Source organism: Lagenorhynchus albirostris, chromosome 12, assembly GCF_949774975.1.
Source record: "Lagenorhynchus albirostris chromosome 12, mLagAlb1.1, whole genome shotgun sequence".
Classification (NCBI taxonomy): Eukaryota; Metazoa; Chordata; class Mammalia; order Artiodactyla; family Delphinidae; genus Lagenorhynchus; species Lagenorhynchus albirostris.
Genome location: NC_083106.1, coordinates 12321690 through 12341591, shown reverse-complemented (window position 1 = coordinate 12341591; position 19902 = coordinate 12321690). Strand labels below are relative to the sequence as shown.

Genomic DNA, 19902 nt, shown 5'->3' with positions numbered 1-19902 from the left:
ATTCAATTGCATGTACACATCCTAAATTGGCGTTTCATCCTTTTTTTAAGAAAAAAGTGAAAATATTTCTGGGGTATATTAAATTGTGTCAATAGCATCCCAAAGCAAGAATGTGGTATCATTTAAAAATTGGTTATAATATATGGCCAACACTATTGAACACTTTATGCCAGAAACCGGGCTTAGTGCTCGGCAAATATTATCTCAGGTAGAACAGCGTATGAGGGTGGAAGTGATATTATCTCTATTTTGCAGGTAAGAAAACTGAGGCACAGAGACATTCCATCAATTCTCCGGAGTCACACAGCTAATCGGTGGGAGTCGGGAGGGATTCTAACCAAGGCAATCTGCACCGAGGGTACAAGCTTTGGATCACGATGCTGTACATGCCCCCTTCCACACGCCCTGTCCAAGAACGGGCAAAGCGATGAGACAGAAACCAGGATGGGCACTGGACAAGCAAAAAGAGAATGGCCAGTCATCCTGGATCTAGCACAAACCAGCAAACTGTTTAACCCCCCTAAGTTCTATCCTGACCTGCTCCATCCCCTATGATGTGTTAGAAGCTTCTTTCAGCCAGCTTCGGCCAACCTGGACCTCACTCTTCTGAGAGGCCGGTGGGCCCTCTTTGGATCTGATCACTGCTTTTGTCCCCACTGCATCTAGCCTGTCCCTTGGTCCCTCCTCTGTTATAGCCCCATCTCTAATGCCTCAGGGAGGGGTGAGCCATGTCCCCAAATCAAGAGACATAAAGCATAAATAAACCAGGGAGTCTGTGAGAACTTTCTTCTTTTGGCAAGATGAACAATGGTAAGTAGCAACAGTAACAACAAAAGACAATACCCTGAATGAAAACATTGCAAACTTTCATTAGATTTTATGTGAAGTTTAAATTTATGTGGCATGTTGCTTCTTAGAAAATAAAAAAATATTTTTAAAAAATTTATATAGAAAAGAGTTAAGAACAATTATAAAGAAAAAAAACTCTTCAGATGCATTAACTGAAATTGTCTTTGTGAGCTTTAAAAAAAATGTAAATTTCAGAACAAAAATGAGTCTTCTGTATTAACAGTGATGTTCCGTCTAAACTTGATATTCATTCTTTTTTTTTTCACTGTCATTTTCTGGACACCAAAATATGGCATTGTCCTTCAGTAGAGAAGACAAAAATAAAAAGATGCATTGTCACCATGGCTTTTTTTTTTTTTTTTTTTTTTTTTGCGGTACACGGGCCTCTCACCGCCGTGGCCTCTCCCATTGCGGAGCACAGGATCCGGATGCGCAGGCTCTTTGGCCATGGCTCACGGGCCCAGCCGCTCTGCAGCATGTGGGATCTTCCTGGACCGGGGCACAAACCCGTGTCCCCTGCATCAGCAGGCGGACTCTCAACCACTGTGCCACCAGGGAAGCCCCACCATGGCTTTTTAAATCAGAGAATCAAAGACTCAAAACTGAGTGGATAAAGAGCCACATGACACAGCCTGTTTTGAAGCATTTGTGACTATGATTAAAGGGAAGTGTCCCCTTATTCAGTCAGCCTGCCGACTTATAACAAGAGCTCTGAACTAAAAGCAGGAAACTCAGCTTTCTATAGCCAATGACACCATGAATTACTCGGAACTTTTATTACTGTAGACAACATTTATTTCTCAAAGAGGATTAAATTCATCTTAGTGTTACAGGAAATTTTAAACCTCAATCTTCTACAAACCTACGACTTTTAATATTAAAATAAAGGAGAATGTAGCTTGTTAACTGGTTCTTTTCATTTCCATTCAGTTTCTCTGATTCTTTTTTTTTTTTCCCAAAAAACAAATCACAGGACTAGAAGGATAGACAGATGTAGCTATAATAGATTATAATTTTATTTTATGTTTTAAGGTACTTCAGAGATTTTAATCAGCTTTATTAAGGTATACTTTATGATGCATAAAACTCACTAATTTTAAGTGTACGACATAATCAATTTGAACAAATGTATATAGTCATATAAGCACCATCACAATCACAATACAGAACATTTGCATCGCCCCCAAAACATCCCTCATACCCCTGCATAGTCACTTTCCCCAACCCCCAGGCCCTGGCAACCTCTGATCTTCTTTCTGTCACTGCAGTTTTGCTTTTTCTATATAGATTATAATTTTAAAAAGCAGTAAAGAAGGAACAAAGAAAGGAAGGAAAATTCCATCCCCTTCCACCCCATTCCACAATAAGAAGAGAACAAGAAACTGATTATATTAGCTCCAGAGAACCTCTACTATAGAAACATAATCAGGAAAGGATTATTGACTTAAGTGTCCCACAATGAAAGACAGTAAATGAATAATTTCTCAGACCAGATCTGATTATTTTCACTAATCTTTTCCCTAATATCTGTCTCCTTCAGAAATTGCTTAACTTAAGGTATCAAGACAGTACAAACTAAGAAATGAAATGAATCTCCAAAAATCTAGACACGTACTACAAACCTTCCACTGAGATCTCACGTCATTAGAAGTTAGCCATCAGGGGTCATTTCCTGGTCTGGCTAGAGAAACAACACATGAGACAGGAGAAAAGGAAAGAGGCAGATGCTCACTCTTCTGGTGTCATAAATTGTACACATTTTAGCTAAGGACAAACCTTACACAACTTCTCCGCCACTTTCTTTCCCCATTCCTACTAGCTCTGTCTGTGGTCTAACATACATGGTGATTAAGGAGTTTCACAGTCACACAATCAAATCCATTTTACTGACTTGGGTCAATTAAGTTTCAGCCTAAGAAGTATACTTCACAGTTTAATAAGTTCATAAGCAAGATCAAGTTAAATACAAATTGCTAGAATAGATTCCTCTTCCTTCACTATTTCTCCCCATAACAAAAAGGATACCAGTTTTTAACTGTTGCCATGGCTGGGTAAACGATAAACAGTGAGTCATCTCAGGGGTACACTCAGGGGTACACGAGTGCACAGAAGCACCCAGGGCAGGTAGATACATTACAGGTATTTCACTTAAGCACACAGGTAGGTGGCATCACTTCATACGTGTATGGATTCCAACTTCGTTCACTTTCTCAGCCTACTTCAACCTTAAAAACGAATCTGCCCCTGCCTTGGTCTTTAGGAAACTAGGGTTTGTTGATCTGGCAACGAAAATGGGTCTCACAATTACACATTTTGACTCTCAATCCCACCCTAGAGACAAATGCTGTCCCCAGCAGAACTTTCTGCAATGATGAATATGTTCTCTATCTGTACTATCCAAATATGGTAGACACTGGCCACAAGTAGCTACTGAGCACTTGAAATGTAGCTCTGTGACTAAGGAACTGAATTTTATTATTTCACTTTAATTAATTTTAATGTAAATAGTCACATGTGGCTAATAGCTACTGGAAAAAGCAGCTCTACAGCCGGTCCCAGTCACCCTCTGCCCCAGACAGAGGGAGAAAAATTGGGCTCCGACTCTGAACTCAATCCTGGGAAGTGGTCCTGGTTTGCCTCAGAAAACAAGTCACTCTCCCAAGCCACTCCAGCCAGCCAAGGTCAGTGTTCACGAAAGGGAGTTTTTCTCCTTGCTCCGTATCCAGAAGCAGCTCTTTGTGGCCCATCTGCTCATCGGTTTTGGAACCTTAATCAATAGCTATTCCCTATTTTAGATTCCTAAAGATCCTATCGGCACTTTTCTTTCCAAAACTTTCCAGTGGTTTTTGTTTTTTCCTCCCCATCTCTTACTTCTAATTCTACTCATTTCCTGTCCATCATAAAATCAACAGCCACTAAACTGTTTACATAAAAATGTCTTCCATAATACCAGGGACAACAGCAAACACATATTAACCGTCCAGGGGATGGACAGTTCAAGGCAAAAACTTACCACCTATGCATATACACAAAGATCTATATGGTGTGAATGGGTTAAACACAGTATAATCAATAGATGCATTACCATAAGAATATTTTAAAAGGAGATTACAGCAAGGCTAAAGATATTTTAGTGAAATGATCTAAAATCCTCCCCGACCCAGAAAAGGCACATTCATTTAAGAACTCTCTGTGACCCTCGTGTCAAATGCATTCACTGGCACTCTGCTACACGGAACATGTCCAGAATGAGTCTGAGGTCAACACTTTGTCTACAAAGGAAATTAGGAGGAAATTGTAAGAGATAAAACACAGCTTTAGGTTCTGGCATTTGTCCAGCTCTGTTCACTTTAGTCTAATATTTTAAGAGGTAGGGAAGGGAGGAAAGCGGGGAGGCAGCTGTTATGTTAATTATCCCACTTGAGGTCCACAACGTGCCTCCAGTCCATCCTGCCTGCTCTCCTCCCACCCTGTGGGTGTCAAAGTCATTGACCTGCCCTCCAAGTCTTACCACAAAGTGAAAGAGACGATCTGAAATAGCAGAAAAGTCCAAAAAGTAATGTTCCCAGAAAGGACAAGACTAAACTCAAACATGTCTTACTGTATGAAAAACAAACAGTTTTAATAATAAACAGGACTCAGATATCTTCTGGGCAGTGCAAAACACTTACAGGTTAGTACACAGCCACATCTGGGGGAGCATCACTGTACAAACGGGGAAAACACACACCACCATCTCCCTGGAGGTCACAGAGCCAGGAGTGTGCAGCAAAGCCTGGATTAAAATGCAAAAGCCTGCTTCCCAGACCAGCTCTCACATCACTTGGCCACAGCGTCTTCCTGGTGGCAGCTCATTTATCAACCACAAATAATTTCCCCATTACTCTCCTAAACAAGAGTAGCACATCTCAGAGCAGAAGACAAGGCTCTATCCACTTTAAGAAGAAGAACACGCGCAATGCAGCAAGTGTTAAAGAATCAATGGAACGCGGACCAGCAATGGCAAAATAATCGGGAGCACATTTTTTCCCACCATTCTCGGTGATACAATTGTATACACCCCTTGCTCAGGTTCACAGCGTAACTAAACCAGCCTGAATGCTGCCGACTTTGCCCAAATCCTGACAGTTAAGGAAACAGCAACCTTCGCATGGCATCACAGCAGACTGACAAGGATCCCACCCTACGCCAACCAATTTATAAACACAGTACCCTTGGAGGTGGTTTTAAACCATACCTAAAAGAGCTACTACCCACACGGCCACAGATGTAATGACGAGTCGGAACCTGGCAGGATTTAACTCACTCACGTTCAAGCCAAAACTCAGTCAGCTGTGAAATGTAACTAAGTTCACATTTTTTCCCATCTAGCTGCCATTTCACAGGTTGATTATTCCAAGCACCAGTATCAGTTATTGAAATATCACAGATATCTGTGAAACATAAAAATTCTTTTTATAGTAACAAAAACAGACACGAAAATCAGAACCCATTTGTCCTTTCAATATAGAAGATGACATGTTCATTCAGGACCATCTTCATCTTCTTATTCTTTTTGAAAAGAAAATAAGATGAATACAGAAATTTTTTCCATAAAAGGCCAACTTTTTCTGTAAAGGCCAAGAGAGTAAATATTTTAGGATTTGAGGGGCCACACGGTCCCTGTTACCACTACCCATCTCTGCCACGGTAGCACAAAAGCAGCCACAGATAACACTTAAATGAATGGGCATGGTTGCGTTCCAATAAAACTTTATTTACAAAAATAGTGGGCCAGATTGAACTTGTAGGCCATCGCTTGCCAACTCTACCTAGCAAATGATTTCTTTTCTTCCCTTCTGATATTATCTTCAGCTCATGCTCTACTTCCACGGATCATTAAGAAAATGATGATAAGCTAAAGTGCAAAACTGTGGAGATTTAGAAGATGAGATTCTTAAAAACATATGGTGGTACAGATCACCTTTTCCTGAACTAACCAGTGCACAGAGAAGGTCGACAGCCTCCAACACAAGTTCCTGGTGTCCAATTCGTGTGACACCCAGCTCCTCAAGATCCTGATGGGAAATCTGCAGCAGCTGCTCTCCATTTATCTTCTCCCGTTCAAACTTGTAGACATACTGCTGCAGGCAATCATCTAACCCTACCAAAAAAAAAAGCAAAAGGGTCCATTATTGTCATTTTTGTTCCTTTACTCAAAAAGATGCCCACATTTAAATCAACCTCAGGAACTGCCAATTATGCTCCACTATTTGATTGTCTATACAATGTATATTCCACCTGAAGGACATCTTTCAAGTGTGTCCTCATCTTTTTAAGTAGATTTTAAATCTAATGCACAGCTTATTTGTACAGCAGAAAGTAACACAACATTGTAAAGCAATTATACTGCGATAAAAAAAGGTTAAAATGGTCAATTTTATGTGCTGTATCTTTTACCACCTTTAAAAAATAAATAATTAAAAATGTTTTATTTTTTAAAATGCAAAAAGAGAAATTTCAAATGGATCCTACACAATTTTTTTTTTTTTTTTTTTTTTTGCGGTATGCGGGCCTCTCACTGTCGTGGCCTCTCCCGTTGCGGAGCACAGGCTCCGGACGCGCAGGCTCAGCGGCCATAGCTCACGGGCCCAGCCGCTCCGCGGCATGTGGGATCTTCCCGGACCGGGGCACGAATCCGTGGCCCCCGCATGGGCAGGCGGACTCTCAACCACTGCGCCACCAGGGAAGCCCTATCCTACACAATTTTGACAGTTACCATCCCATTCCCTTTCAGCTAAAAGAATAAGCACTAACCCCTGCTGACTTGAAATGCTAGTTATCTGTGCTAGACATATGTTTGTCTGTTTGCTAAGCAGTCTTCCTCTGGAACACCATCCCTCTCCCAGCCCATGTGATCCCAGTGGACTTGCCAATCAAGATGCTTTGCCACAGTGATTGGCCACACTATTCTATCCATCAGCCAGTTATAGGTTCAGGGATGACCATGTGACTCAAGCAGAACCAATCAAAATCTTCCCTGATATTTGATATATGAACATAGGAAGACAAAGTCCCCTTCTTCCTTTCCAATTAGAAGTCATAAAGATACAAACTTGGGGATGCTGGCAGTCATTTTTCTGATCAGTTTTACAAAATAAATCTATTCGAGACAAAGAAGATGTCCCAGTAATATCCAACATGTCCCTGGATCTAACCCTACTTGAAGATACTTCTAACCCCAGCATTTTTTACTTAAATCAAAATAAATTCCCTTGTTAGCTTAAGCTTATCTGTGTTGAGTTCCTGCCCCTTGCAACTGAAAAAGTTCTGATGAATACAAGATCTAGAGGAGTAGGTACCAGCAGTGGTACCAGAGAAAGACAATGTTAAATGGGTTAGTTTATGGGAATTTTTCCAGGTCAAATACTACTGCCAACAGTGTTGTATTTTAATGTTCTTATATAATGATTAAAATAGGTAACCCTAAAAGAACTTGGGATTCTTTACTCCTGTATAGAGAACTCTCTGGTCAACACGTTAATGGTTTTACTGGAAAATCTTATACTAAATTAGTTGATCTATTTAAGCCCAAAAATAAAAGCCACCTTAGTGTTTTAAAAGGTAGATTTATATAAATTCAATCCCAACACAAAGGATGAAAACTCAATTTAACTAGAATAAAGTATGTGGAAGGCATGCTGCTGTCCCCTTCCCACCCAAACACACAAGCACACACACACTTCATTTAACTCTCACGAAAGCTCTCTATGCGGGTACTCTGAACCAGGAAAAGTAGACGTAGGTCCGGCACTTACTTCTGGCAATACTAAGGTCCATGCATCTCAAAATCTGATATCCTAGGCTAAACGATATCTCTGCCCCACTTTTTTGAAAGTTTTGAAAGTGGCAAAAGCTTTCACCTCCTGATAAGATGTAGAAAGAGGAGCAATGTCCTGATAACTGTGTGGGACGATCAAATAAATACAGGAAGAGATTAAGAAAAAATTAATTTTATGATAACTAGTCAGAACCAACCCATCCTCCCTGGAGTGACATCTGTCTATCAGAGGGGATCTGTCACACAGCAGCAAGGTTGGGGACACCGATATAAACTCAGCTCTACTTTGATCGCCTCGAGCCACACGTGGCCTCCATGGCATGTGAGTGGGGCAGACAGTGGAGGCCACACAAGTCAGCAGGCATGGAGTATCATGCCACTGGGGCAGCCAGGGGCAGCTGCGTAGAAGCCAGCTGCAGCAGTCAACAGTGACAAGGGCCAAAAGCCGAGGAGAGCCTCCTTACAACTTTATTCCCATTTCATAGATGACTAAATTAGGGCTCAAGTTGCATAACTTGTCCACAGTCACATAGCTGGTAAGATGCCCAGAGAAGGATTTTGTCAGCCATTTTCTTCAGCTCAATACAGAAGAGCTCAAATTCGAATCAAGGTTTGTTGCCCCAAGCCCTGATCCTTTTGCATTCTACCCTGCAAACATGAGATGATAAAAATTCCTCTCCAAACACCTTCCTAAATCAGCAGTAAGGTCTAATTACAAAACAGTTATTATTAAAATAGAATCATGGAAACCTAGAGGTACTTAAAAGATGCTTCACATTTTACTGAATGCAAAAAATTGGGAAAGTATGGACAAAAGACTCATTACTATGAATTTTGCCCTAAATGACTTAGCCAATTTTGAGCCAGATCAAACCAATATCTTACAATCTCCCCTCCTTCAGAAGGTTCTCTTCCTTTGCCTACTTTTAAGCTTTAAAAGGAATTTTTGTTTTAACTTGTCATAAAAATTTAAGACAACTATATTGTACATTTCAACCCTGTCATGGTTGAATTGATCTTCCTAAGATTCATATGTTGAAGTTCTAATCAGCAATACAATACCTCAGAACACCACTGTATTTGGAGGTAGTGTCTTTAAAGAGGTGATTAAGTTAAATGAGGTCATATGGATGAGCCCAAACCCAGTATGACTGAGTCCTTATAAGAAGAGGAGACACACATACACAGACAAGAACATGTAAAGACACAGGGAGAAGAAGGTATCTACAAGCCAAGGAGAGAGGCCTCAGAAGAAACCATCTCTGCTAACACTGTGATCTCAGACTTTTGGCCTCCAGAATTTCAAGAGAATACATTCCTGTTGTTTCAGCCACGCAGTCTGTGATACTTTGTTATGACAGCCCTAACAAACCAACACAAACCTAATAACACTTTATTTCATGTTCATCCACATGCGATAAACTCTTTCCTAAAATAAACAAGGCCCAATGACCAAAAGAATTGCAATTCCTGTTTACTGTGCCAAGCAAGTTCTTTGCTCAAAATACGAGAACAAAACCAACTCATATTAGTTGTCATGTGCAGGATAAACCAGTCCATTAAGTGTAAAGCGAAGGAACCATGCACTATGGATGTTCATAAAATTTCACCCTTGAATAATAAGTAGAAATAAAGATGAGGCCAGATTTCTCTCTTTTTTTTTTTTTTTTTTTTTTGGCGGTACGCAGGCCTCCCACTGCTGTGGCCTCTCCCGTTGCGGAGCACAGGCTCCGGACGCGCAGGCTCAGCGGCCATGGCTCACGGGCCCAGCCGCTCCGCGGCATGTGGGATCCTCCCGGACCAGGGCACGAACCCGTGTGCCCTGCATCGGCAGGCAGACTCTCAACCACTGCGCCACCAGGGAAGCCCCAGATTTCTCTTTTAACTATGAAAAGTTTCACTGAAGAAACAGGATTTCAGAAATAGCTTCAGTGCAGTAAGGAAATATTTCGGACACAGAGAAGAAGGTTGAGATGAAAGGTGTGATGAAGTTTCTGGATAGGACAAGAGGGAACTGAACAAAACAGCAGAACATTTGCCTGAGAAAAGGCAAGAATCTCCTTGAAGATTCTGAGGAATATAAATGGTCTGATCTCAACTAATCAGAAGATCCCTGAGATGTAGGAGAATTACCAAGTAGAAACACCATGTTGCTACCTACCCAAATACAGAATCTAGAGTGGCTTAAAGACTTTCCCCTATGGAAGCAGCCTAAATGCCCGTCAACAGATGAATGGATAAAGAAGATGTGATATGCATATTACTCAGTCATAAAAAAGAATGAACTAATGCCATTTGCGGCAACATGGATGGACCTTGAGATTATCATACGACGCAAAGTAAGTCAGACAAATATCATATGATATCACTTATATATGGAATCTAAAAAAATGATACAAATGAATTTTGAAACAAACTCACAGACAAAGAAAACAAATTTATGGTTACCGAAGGGGAAGGGGTGGGGAGAGATAAATTAGGAGCTTGGGATTAGCAGATAAACACTACTATATATAAAATAGATAAGCAACAAGGGCCTACTGTATAGTACAGGGAACTATACTCAATATCTTGTAATAACCTATAATGGAAAAGACTCTGGAGAGGAATAGAAATACATATATATATATATGTGTGTGTGTGTATATATATATATACATATATATATGTATATATAACTGAATTACTTTGCTAAACACCTGAAACTAACACAACACTGTAAATCAACTATACTTCAATAAAAAATTTAAAAAGTAAAAAGAATTTCCCCTCAAGGGACATGTCTATTGAATATGCTAAGTTTTAAATAGTATTGTCTCCAGTTTTATTATTCCAATACAAGACGGCCTATTGTTCAGTTATCCTATTGTTTAGAATACAATTACACATTTATAAACAGCCAGATCAAACTATTACGCAGTCCCACGAAGGAGGGGAAAATCCCCAATTTCAAATAAACTGGTTTTAGAATTTGTAATACACAGTACACTTTAACCTATTTGTCAAATGTATCTATTTACCAGTTCTTTGCTTCAAAGAACTTACTGAAAGTCTAGCAGCGCTGAGAGAAACACAGAATTAAATAAAATTAGATTAAACACATTCCATTTACACAAATTAAACACATAATTCAATGTGAAAAGAACCAGGAAGGCAAAGGACAGGGAGTTCCCACAGAATGGAAGCAACAGGGAGAGACAGCCAGACCTCCTAAAATTTCAGAGAAATTCCAAAGGCAAAAAGGAAAAAAAAAAGAAATATCTTACGATTTTTAAAAATACTATTTTATAATTATATCAGAAAGCAACAGGGCAGTGGTTAAGAGCCTGAGTTCCAATCTCAATCCTACTTCTTGCTAACTGGGTACCTGGGGCAAGTTACCCAGTTGGCCCATTTGTAAAACAGAGATAATAACACTACCTACTACACAGATCTGTGATGAAAATTAAGTGTTAATAGTTATAAAGAGCTTAGAACACTATGAAGCAAATAATTACATATTTCGTTCGATTAAAAAGTGATTTATTCAGGTCGTCAGTCCCCTCGGTGTTCAAAACAAAAGTTGCTAGAGAGACACACAAACTCGCAAAAGCTTAGGTAGCCCCCTCTGGAACAGCATAAATTGGAGATAAAATAAAACCTCAACAGCCTTTCTTATTAGCTTCCCCAGAATATATTCCCAAATTTGGTCGTTTACCGTTATCATTGATCCTACCTAAAAATGTTTTAGGATTTATATTGGAATACAAGCACCATGAAAGTAGAGTCTTCATTTTTATTCATTGCTATTCCCCAGCATCTAGAACATTGCTGGTGCACAATGTTCGTGAAATAAATAACTGAATGCATAAGAAAGACAAAGAACTTCATGTTCTTACCAATGCACAAGTCACCTGATTTTATTTTCCCACACAAGTGAGTAACTAAAATTAACAGAACTACTGATTGTGATATCAGGGTATTTGTTGCAAGTTTCAATGTTTCAAGATTAAAGGAGGTCATTTCTATACTGGGAAATATTATAAACAAAATGAAACCCCAAAACAGAACTCCAATCTTTGACAAGATACTTGCTCTGTACTAAGGATTAGTTTTTATTAACTAATTAATCTCTCCAAAATGTGGAAAGGATTGTGTACATGAAGATTAAGACATGAGAGTAAATGCCCCAGTGCAAAAACTCTAGAGCTATTCCCTTCTAATTTTCTGTACGAGACTGAAATCAGATTGTTGACTAGATCAGCCTCTGTCCTGGCAGGTGTGGCCCATGAGAAAGACATCCCAAAGCTATGCTTTCAGCCTATAGGCTCAAGTCAGCAAAACCTCTAATTCCACAAAGACAGTGAGCCCAGAGTTGTTCTGACAGCCCTTCACATCAAGTACTTTGATCATTAAAGTATTTTTAACCACAGGATTTTGCTTTATTTTGCTATGTTTTAAAGGAAATGTGTTGGTGTCCCGGTTCAAGATGGCGGAGTAGAAGGACATGCGCTCACTCCCTCTTGCAAGAGCACCAGAATCACAACTAACTGCTGAACAATCATTGACAGGAAGACACTGGAACTCACCAAAAAAGACACCCCACATCCAAAGACAAAGGAGAAGCTGCAATGAAACGGTAGGAAGGGCGCAATCACAATAAAATCAAATCCCATTACCACTGGGCGTGTGAATCACAAACTGGAGATCACTTATACCACAGAAATCCAGCCACTAGAGTGGTTCTGAGCCCCACAGCAGGCTTCCCAACCTGGGGGTCTGGCAACAGGAGGAGAAATTCCCAGAGAATCAGAATTTGGAGGCTAGCGGAATTTGATTGCAGGACTTCGACGGGACTTGGGGAAAAACAGACTCCACTCTTGGAGGGCACACACAAAGTAGTGTGCTCATCAGGACTGGGGGGAAAGAGCAGTGACCCCAGAGGAGACTGAACCAGACCTACCTGCTAGTGTTGGAGGGTCTCCTGCAGAGGCTGGGGGTGGCTGTGGCTCACCATGGGGACAAGGACACTGGCAGCAGAATTTCTGGGAAGTACTCCTTGGCATGAGCCCTCCCAGAGTCCGCCATTAGCCCCACCAAAGAGCCGGGTAGACTCCAGTGCTGGGTCGCCTCAGGCCAAACAACCAACAGGGAGGGAACCCAGCCCCACCCATCAGCAGACAAGTGGATTCAAGCTATACTGAGCTCTGTCCACCAGAGCAAAACCCAGCTCTACCCACCACCAATCCCTCCCATCAGGAAGCTTGCATAAGACTCTTAGATAGCCTCATCCACTAGAGGGCAGACAGCAGAAGCAAGAAGAACTACAATCCTGCAGCCTGTGGAACGAAAACCACATTCACAGAAAGATAGACAAAATGAAAAGGCAGAGGGCTATGGACCAGAAGAAGGAACAAGATAAAACCCCAGAAAAACAATTAAAGGAAGTGGAGATAGGCAACCTTCCAGAAAAATAATTCAGAATAATGATAGTGAAGATGATCCAGGACCTCAGATAAAAAATGGAGGCAAAGATCAAGAAGATGCAAGAAATGTTTCACAAAGGCCTAGAAGAATTAAAGAACAAACACCTAGAAGAATTAAAGAACAAACAAACAGAGATGAACAACACAGTAACTGAAATGAAAAATACACTAAAAGGAATCAATAGCAGAATAACTGAGGCAGAAGAACAGATAAGTGACCTGGAAGACAGAATGGTGGAATTCACTGCCATGGAACAGAATAAAGAAAAAAGAATGACAAGAAATGAAGACAGCCTAAGAGAACTCTGGGACAACATTAAATGCACCAACATTCACATTACAGCAGTCCCAGAAGGAGAAGAGAGAGAGAAAGGACCCAAGAAAATATTTGAAGAGATTATAGTCGAAAACTTCCCTAACATGGGAAGGGAAATAACCACCCAAGTCCAGGAAGTGCAGAGAGTCCCAGGCAGGATAAACACAACGAGAAACACGCTGAGACACATAGTAATCAAACTGACAAAATCAAAGACAAAGAAAAATTATTAAAAGCAACAAGGGAAAAATGACAAATAATATACAAGGGAACTCCCATAAGATTAACAGCTGATTGCTCAGCAGAAATTAAAAAGCCAGAGGGAGTGGCACGATATATTTAAAGTGATGAAGGGGAAGAACCTACAACCAAGATTACTCTACTGGCAAGGATCTCATTCAGACTCGATGGAGAAGTCAAGAGCTTTACAGACAAGCAAAAGCCAAGAGAATTCAGCACCACCAAACGAGCTCTACAACAAATGCTACAGGAACTTCTCTAAGTGGGAAACACAAGAGAAGAAAAGGACCCACAAAAACAAACCCAAAACAATTAAGGAAATGGTCATAGGAACATATATATAGATAATTACCTTAAACGTGAATGGATTAAATGCTCCAACCAAAAGACACAGGCTTGCTGAATGGATACAAAAACAAGACACATATATATGCTGTGTACAAGAGACCCACTTCAGACCTAGGGGCACATACAGACTGAAAGTGAGGGGATGGAAAAAGATATTCCATGCAAATGGAAATCAAAAGAAAGCTGGAGTAGCAATTCTCATATCAGACAAAATAGACTTTAAAATAAAACTATTACAAGAGACAGACAAGGACACTACATAATGATCAAGGGATCAATCCAAGAAGATATAACAATATAAATATTTATGCACCCAACATAGGAGCACCTCAACACATAAGGCAAGTGCTAACAGTTATAAAAGAGGAAATCGACAGTAACACAATAATAGTGGGGTACTTTAACACCTCATTTACACCAATGGACAGATCATCCAAACAGAAAGTTAATAAGGAAACACAAGCTTTAAATGACACAATAGACCAGATAGATTTAATTGATATTTATAGGACATTCCATCCAAACACAGATTACACTTTCTTGTCACACGGAACATTCTCCAGGATAGATCACATCTTGGGTCACAAATCAAGCCTCAGTAAATTTAAGAAAATTGAAATCATATCAAGCATCTTTTCTAACCACAACACTATGAGATTAGAAATGAATCACAGGGAAAAAAACGTAAAGAACACATACACATGGAGGTTAAACAATACGTTACTAAATAACCAGAGATCACTGAAGAAATCAAAGACGAAATCAAAAAATACCTAGAGACAAATGACAATGAAAACACAACGATCCAAAACCTATGGGTGCAGCAAAAGCAGTTCTAAGCGATAAGTTTATAGCTATAAAAGCCTACCTCAAGAAACAAGAAAAATCTCAAATAAACAATCTAACCTTACACCTAAAGGAACTAGAGAAAGAAGAACAAACAAAACCCAAAGTCAGCAGGAGGAAAGAAATCATAAAGATCACAGCAAAAATAAATGAAATAGAAACAAAGAAAACAATAGCTAAGATAAAAGTAAAAGCTGGTTCTTTGAGAAGATAAACAAAATTGATAAACCATTAATCAGACTCATCAAGAAAAAGAAACAAAATGGATAAACCATTAATCAGACTCAAGAAAAAGAGGGAGAGGACTCAAATCAATAAAGTTAGGATTGAAAAAGAAGTTACAACAGACACTGCAGAAATACAAAGCATCCTTAGAGACTACTACAAGCAACTCTATGCCAATAAAATGGATAACCTGGAAGAAATGGACAAATTCTTAGAAAGGTATAACCTTCCAAGACTGAACCAGGAAGAAATAGAAAATATGAACAGACCAAGCACAAGTAATGAAATTGAAACTGTGATTAAAAATCTTCCAACCAACAGAAGTCCAGGACCAGAGGGCTTCACAGGTGAATTTTATCAAACATTTAGAGAAGAGCTAACACCTATCCTTCTCAAACTCTTCCAAAAAATTGCAGAGGAAGGAACACTCCCAAACTCATTCTATGAGGCCACCATCATCATGATACCAAAACCAGACAAAGATGTTACAAAAAAGAAAATTACAGGCCAATAACCCTGATGAACATAGATGCAAAAATCCTCAACAAAATACTAGCAAATGGAATCCAACAACACATTAAAAGGATCATACACCATGATCAAGTGGGATTTATCCCAGGGATGCAAGGATTCTTCAATATAAGCAAATCAGTGTGATACACCATATTAAGAAATTGAAGAATAAAAACCATATGATCATCTCAATAGATGCAGAAAAAGCTTTTGACAAAATTCAACACCCATTTATGATCAAAACTCTCCAGAAAATGGGCATAGAGGGAATCTACCTCAACATAATAAAGGCCATATACAACAAACGCACAGCAAACATCATTCTCAATGGTGAAAAACTGAAACCATTTCCTCTAAGATAGGAACAAGACAAGGATGTCCACTCTCACCACTATTATCAACATAGTTTTGGAAGTCCTGGTCACAGCAATCAGAGAAGAAAAAGGAATAAAAGGAACACAAATTGGAAAAGAAGAAGTAAAACTGTCACTGTTTGCAGATGACATGATACTATACATAGAGAATCCTAAAGATGCCACCAGAAAACTACTAGAGCTAATCAATGAATTTGGTAAAGTTTCAGGATATAAAATTAATGCACAGAAATCTCTTGCATTCCTATATACTAATGATGAAAAATCTGAAAGAGAAATTAAGGAAACACTCCCATTTACCATTGCAACAAAAAGAATAAAATACCTAGGAATAAACCTACCTAGGGAGACAAAAGACCTGTATGCAGAAAACTATAAGACACTGATGAAAGAAATTAAAGATGATACCAACAGATGGAAGATATACTATCCAAGATATATGTTCTTGGATTGGAAGAATAAATATTGTGAAAATGACTATACTACCCAAAGCAATCTACAGATTCAATGCAATCCCTATCAAATTACCAATGGAATTTTTACAGAACTAGAACAAAAAATCTTAAAATTTGTATGGAGACAAAAAAGACCCCGAATAGCCAAAGCAGTCTTGAGGGAGAAAAACGGAGTTGGAGAAATCAGACTCCCTGACTTCAGACTATACTACAAAGCTACAGTAATCAAGACAATATGGTACTGGCACAAAAACAGAAATATAGATCAATGGAACAGGATAGAAAGCCCAGAGATAAACCCACGCACCTATGGGTAACTAATCTATGACAAAGGAGGCAAGGATATACAATGGAGAAAAGATAGTCTCTTCAATAAGTGGTGCTGGGAAAACTGGACAGCTACATGTAAAAGAATGAAATTAGAACACTCCCTAACACCATACACAAAAATAAACTCAAAATGGATTAAAGACCTAAATGTAAGGCCAGACACTATGAAACTCTTAGAGGAAAGCATAGGAAGAACACTCTTTGACATAAATCACAGCAGTATCTTTTTTGATACACCTCCTAGAGGAATGGAAATAAAAACAAAAATAAACAAATCGGACCTAACGAAACTTAAACGCTTTTGCAAAGCAAAAGAAACCACAGACAAGACAAAAAGACAACCCTCAAAATGGGAGAAAATATTTGCAAACAAATCAACGGACAAAGAATTAATCTCCAAAATATATAAACAGCTCATGCAGCTCAATATTAAAAAAACAACAATCCAGTCCAAAAATGGGCAGAAGACCTAAGTAGACATTTCTCCAAAGAAGACATACAGATGACCAAGAAGCACATGAAAAGCTGCTCAACATCACTAATTATTAGAGAAATGCAAATCAAAACTACAGTGAGGTATCATCTCACACCAATTAGAATGGGCATCATCAGAAAATCTACAAGCAACAAATGCTGGAGAGGGTGTGGAGAAAAGGGAAACCTCTTGAACTGTTGGTGGGAATGTAAATTGATACAGCCACTATGGAGAACAGTAGGGAGGTTCCTTAAAAAACTGAAAACAGAACTACCATATGGCCCAGCAATCCCACTACTGGGCATATATCCAGAGAAAACTATAATTCAAAAAGACACATGCACCCCAATGTTCATTGCAGCACTATTTACAATAGCCAGGTCATGGAAGCCACCTAAATGCCCATCGACAGATGAATGGATAAAGAAGATGTGGTACATATATACAATGGAATATTACTCAGCCATAAAAAGGAACGAAACTGAGTCATTTGTAGAGACGTGTATGAATCTAGAGACTGTCATACAGAGTGAAATAAGTCAGAAAAAGAAAAACAAATACCGTATATTAACGCATATATGTGGAACCTAGAAAAATGGTACAGATCATCCAGTTTGCAGGGTAGAAATAGAGACACAAATGTAGAGAACAAACATATGGACACCAAGGGGGGAAAGCGGCAGGGGGTGGGGGTGGGGGTGTGATGAATTGGACGATTGGGATTGACATGTATACACTGATGTGTATAAAATGGATGACTAATAAGTACCTGCTGTATAAAAAAAAATAAGTAAAATAAAATTCAAAAATAAATAAATAAAGTAAATGTGTTGATTCGGAAATCGATCTAACTAACGCTTGTAGATTTGCATCTCATGTAGGTCCCCTAAAAGGGCCACCAAGTGCCAGATGATGCAAACAGGGTTTGGGTATACTGTATTCTTTGACTAGGAGAATCAATCACAGATCACACAATTCAATTTAATTCCACAACAGTATGGAGCGATGACCACATACAAGGCACTGTACCGGGGAGGAACCTCCAATGCAAAGGAGATGAACATTTAGCAGGAGGTCAGTTCTTGATGATCTGAACCAAAGGGAAGGAAGCAAGGCTTGGGTGGAACATTTACATCTCATTACAATATTCTCGGAATTCCCAACACTTCTAAAAACATTAAATGGTTAAGGATCTGACATCAAAACTCCTCCGCCTTCTCAACTTACTGACACTCCTGATTCAATGTATTATAACATCTCCCCAAAATTCAGAAGGGTGGTCTACTGTTCGGACCTCCAAGTATCTCTTCGTGAAGTGAGACACGCAACTCTATCCTAGAATGACTTTCTTTGTCACCCCGTTTTGTAGAAGTCTGTAGGCCTTAATTTTAAAACTAGCTGATAGGGGACTTCCCTGGTGATCCAGTGGCTAAGACTCTGCCTTCCCAATGTAGGGGACCCAGGTTCAATCCCTGATCAGGGAACTAGATCCCACATGCCACATCTAAGGGTTCACATGCCGCAATGAAAAGATCCTGCATGCAGAAACGAAGATCCCGTGTACTGCAACTAAGACCCGGCGCAGCCAAATAAATAAATAAATATTAAAAAACAAAACAAAAACAAAAAACTACCTGATAAAACCGGTTTACGTATAGCAGTATGAATTCAGGCAGTAACACCATGTTTGAAACACAGGGTGTACTGAGTTTTAGCTCCATAACGTTGAAGGATTGAGGAATTCTTTTTGCCTGGTCAGACGGGCCCCTGACCCCACTGGCCTTTCCTAATGAGTCAAAACTACAATCAGTGTCTCCAGGAAGAACGGTGAAGGGGGGCGTCTGTTACCGACCAGGGTTCTTGGCCTCCTTAATCAACAGAAATTAATCAGAGGCCAGACAAAAACTTCAGGCAAGGCTTTATTGGGGCCCCTGCTGCAGCAGGGGGAGCAAAAACAAGTAACAGGTTCCCTTGCTCACTCCCGGAGGTGGGGCGAGCTGGTTCCTTATATAGGGTGAGGGTGGGGGCGGGTCCAGAGGGATGGGCTGGAGTGGGGGCTTAGGTGTTTTGCCCGCCCCTTTGGAGGGGTTGAGTGCAGGGGGCATGCGCAGTGCCCTGCTTTTGTTCCCGGCTCTTCAGAAGCAGCTGTTGGGTTTTTGCTCTTTTTGTATCTTGTCCAGAATCTGCCCCAGCTGTGCATGCACGCAGTTCTTTTTAGTCCCTTGTAGCTTCTTTGTATTCTGTTGCCCGAGGAGACGTGTGTCCAGGTGCAGGCGCTGAAGCAAAGGGTCCCAGGTCCCAGTCTGTCTCAGCCCCAGCGGCAGCCTGAGACAAAAGGACACAGCCAGCTGTGCCGCTGCCTTTGCAGCTGCTGAGACCCCTGATGGAAGCACAGTTCCTCCCTCTGGATATGGAAGGACCCAATTTCCTCACAAGCCATCCTCTTTCTCCCGTGTCAGAATATCCTGTGTGCACTCTGAGGGGAGAAAACTGCAGCCATGACCTCCCTTCTTCAGCTCAGGATCCGCCACCGATCTCAAAAGGACAAGGAGTAGCAAGAAAAGCAAAATGAACTGCACACTGAAGGTAACACAAGCCCAAGCCAACTATCAAAAACGGTGAATTGATGTTGCTAATCAAAGGATG

At 40.1% G+C, this 19902-nt stretch overlaps 1 protein-coding gene across 5 annotated transcripts in view; it reads right to left on the bottom strand.

Annotated features, from left to right (window-relative positions):
• CNKSR3 (CNKSR family member 3) overlaps positions 1 to 19902 on the bottom strand; it is a 101315-nt gene that overhangs the window by 30856 nt on the left and 50557 nt on the right. For 3 of the 5 annotated variants that reach the window (XM_060167260.1, XM_060167261.1, XM_060167258.1), the window contains one exon: positions 5813 to 5992. In XM_060167260.1, the coding sequence (XP_060023243.1) occupies positions 5813 to 5938 (126 nt within the window). In that variant the 5' untranslated portion in view covers positions 5939 to 5992. The remainder of the gene's footprint in view (positions 1 to 5812; positions 5993 to 19902) is intronic. The other 2 variants (XM_060167256.1, XM_060167257.1) reach the window with 1 other exon arrangement.